The sequence below is a fragment of the Apium graveolens genome, unplaced genomic scaffold (assembly GCF_009905375.1).
Source record: "Apium graveolens cultivar Ventura unplaced genomic scaffold, ASM990537v1 ctg9104, whole genome shotgun sequence".
NCBI classification, from domain to species: Eukaryota; Viridiplantae; Streptophyta; class Magnoliopsida; order Apiales; family Apiaceae; genus Apium; species Apium graveolens.
This window is the reverse complement of record NW_027421739.1, coordinates 111,461-114,686: the sequence shown is the minus strand read 5'-3', so window position 1 is coordinate 114,686 and position 3,226 is coordinate 111,461. Positions and strand designations below refer to the sequence as shown.

The 3,226-nt window shown below is 39.6% G+C and overlaps 1 protein-coding gene across 1 annotated transcript; it reads left to right on the top strand.

The window, feature by feature from the left end:
* The first annotated feature begins 641 nt into the window (after window positions 1-641).
* On the top strand, window positions 642-1,411 carry LOC141705607 (uncharacterized). The gene is made up of 2 exons (XM_074508501.1): window positions 642-832; window positions 889-1,411. The coding sequence occupies exons 1-2, from the start codon at window positions 642-644 to the stop codon at window positions 1,409-1,411; spliced, it is 714 nt and encodes a 237-aa protein (XP_074364602.1).
* The last annotated feature ends 1,815 nt before the right edge of the window (window positions 1,412-3,226 follow it).

The window sequence follows — 3,226 nt, the reverse complement described above, 5'->3', positions numbered from 1 at the left end:
AACCCAAACATGAGTGAGAGTAATGAAGAAAGAATTAGTCCCCCTGTTGGATTTTTATTTAATCTAAACATATTTTAGAAATAATTTATAGCTGTTATGTGGCTATAATATTGTTGATTTAGTCGGCAGAGAAGTTAGTAGTAATAGGAGTCAAATAAGATAGTGGAGTTTAGATAGGAGTTAGTTCCTATTTTCTAGGATTACTTTGTATGTCTTTTAAATATTTGTACGTTGCAGGTTCTAAAGTAATTAGATAGTTCTGCATTTTTCTGAGCAATACGAGCAAGTGTGTGTGTATTGTTATATTAGTGCATCATCTGGTATCAGAGCTTCAGCGATCATTCGAGTAACGCACTTAGGGAGTTCATCATGGAGACAAATAAAAAAAAAGAAAATTCAATTGGTATAAGTTATCCAATGTTGACAAAAACCAACTACGCAGCATGAGCTCATAAAATGAGGGTGTGTGCAAGCATATAGAGTGTGGGAGGTGATTGAACCAAAGGACGCGAAAGCGGCGGTTGAAGATAAGATGTACAAGAAAGCATTGGCTATCATTTACTAAGGAATCCCGGAGGACGTGCTGTTGGCTCTTGCTGAGAAGAAAATGTCGAGAGAAGCCTGGAAAGCCATAAAAAATTATGAGCCTGGGAGCAGACAAAGTGAAAGCAGCAAAATCTCAGACTTTGAAAAGTGAATTTGAAGCATTGAGCAAGAAGGAGAATGAATCGCTTGATGATTTCTATCTGAAATTACATGGTTTGGTTACCAATATCAGGGCATTAGGAGAGAAAATGGAAGAGAACTACATGGTGAAGAAGCTTCTTAGAGCGTTTCCCTCGAAATTTCTTCATATTGCTTCAGCTCTTGAGCAATTTGGAAAATTAGAGGAGATGTTTGTAGAAGAGGTAGTTGGCTCGTTAAAGGCCATGAAGAGCGTGTTCGTGGCCAAGTAGAAACGAGCCAGGGACAACTTTTACTGACTAAAGAAGAGTGGAGGCAAAAAGATAATCAAGATGGGAAACTCTTGTTGACTCGCGAAGAGTGGTTGAAAAGGAGCAACAAGGAAGGGACTCAAGGAGGTGGTGAATATCGTGGGAAGGAAGCTGTTCATGGGGTTCGTGATAGAAGTAAGATACGGTGTTTTAATTGTCAGGCTTATGGGCATTTTTCCACAGAGTGCCGTAAACCTCGTAAAGAAAAGGAAGGGTACAAGGAGGTGAACTCTTCCCAGATACAAAGAGATGAACAAGCCTTATTGGTGGCTGAGATCAAGAACAGAGACACAGTCAATATGTTATTAAAGGAAGAGACTGTGGTTCTAAATTTACGAGCAAAAGGTGAGGAACAAATACATTCTCAGGTATGGTATTTAGATAACGAGGCCAAGAATCACATGACCGGTGAATAGGGAAAATTCAAAATATTAGATGAAAGTATAATGGGACAGGTTAAGTTTGGGGATGGATCCATGGTTTACATAAAAGGAGGATGTATCATTTCATTCAAGTGCAAGAATGGTGAAGAGAAGACGTTGAAAGATGTATATTATCGGAGTTGTGCAACAATATATTAAGTTTGGGGTAATTATCCGAGAAAGGTAATAAGATTGTTATTGATGGAGATTATTTGTGGATATATGAGAGAAGTGGAAGGACGCTAATGAAGGTGAACAAATCAGAGAATCGTTTATATAAAATTAGTCTCGAGGAGAACAGTCCCATGTTCTTAATGACAAAAACAGAGCAAGACTCATGGCTTTGGCACGCCCGACTCAGTCATGTAAATTTTCAAGCACTAGAGCTTATGTCAAGGGAGAAGATGGCCCAAGGGATTCCAAAATTGGTTTAACCATCCAAGAGGTGCGAAGGGTGCTTAATGTCAAAACATTCCAGGAGTTCATTCCTGTCAAGTGCGATTTTTAATTCCAAGGAAAAGCTGGAACTAGTGTATGCAGATATTTGCGGTCCTATTACACCGATTACACCGGGAGGCAATTGATATTTTCTCCTATTTGTGGATGATTTCAGTAGGAAGATGTGGGTATACATGTTGAAGGAAAAAAGTATTGCTCTTGAAATGTTCAAAAAGTTTAAGGCATTAGTAGAAAATAGAACTGGGAAAAGAATGAAGATGTTGAGGACAGATCGTGGTGGCGAGTTTTGTTCCAAGGAGTTTACATCATATTGTGAAGATGTGGGGATTGAACGTCAGTATACTGTTCCATATATCCCGCAACAAAATGGGGTAGTTGAACGAAGAAACCGCACGGTTGCTGCAATGGTTAAGAGCTTTATCAAGGGATCGAAAATGCCGTCATTTATGTGGGGGGAAACTGTAAGACATTCTGTGCATATTTTGAATAGGTTTCCAACTCGAGTCTTAGGAGGAAAGACTCCATACCAGGCATGGAATGGGAAGACCCCAGATTTGAGACATGTGAAAGTTTTTTGGGTGTTCCGCATATATGAAAGTGCCAGCAGTACATGTCAAGAAGTTGGATGATCGTAGCAAACAAGCCGTGTATCTTGGAAGAGAGCCTGGGACAAAGGGAAATTATTTGTATAATCCAATCACGGAATCAGTGCATATAAGTAGAGATGTGGTGTTTCTCGAGAATGAATTTTGGCCTTGGGAACAAACCGGAAATACAGGAGTATTGATTCGAGGACATGTGATCAAGTTTGAGGAATCACAAGAAACAAATCACAATGTCGAGACAGAACAAGTGATGTCAACACTCGTACGAACCCATCATGATGAAACTGAAGAGGAATCTGCAGAAAGAATAGATTTCTCATCTGTAGCTAGCAGCGAACCGAGACGGTTTAGGTCATTGGATGAAATATACAATGAAACAAAGGTGATAGACAAGATTGATGAACTCATGTTATTGAAGGCAGAAGAACCCACATTTTACAGTGAAGCTTCAGCTGAACAAGAATGGATGAATGCTATGAAGGCGAAGGTAGAGACGATCGAGAAAAACAGAACTTGGGTACTCACAGACTTACTAGTTGGGCACAAACCTATGGGATTAAAGTGGGTTTATAAATTAAAGAAAGATTCAGAGGGAAATGTGGTAAAATATAAAGCACGACTCGTCGCGAAAGGGTATGTGCAAAGGAAAGGGATTGATTACAAAGAAGTGTTTGCACCGGTGGCACATTTAGAGATGATACGGTTGTTCCTAGCATTAACAGCAAAAGAAGGATGGGAGGTACAC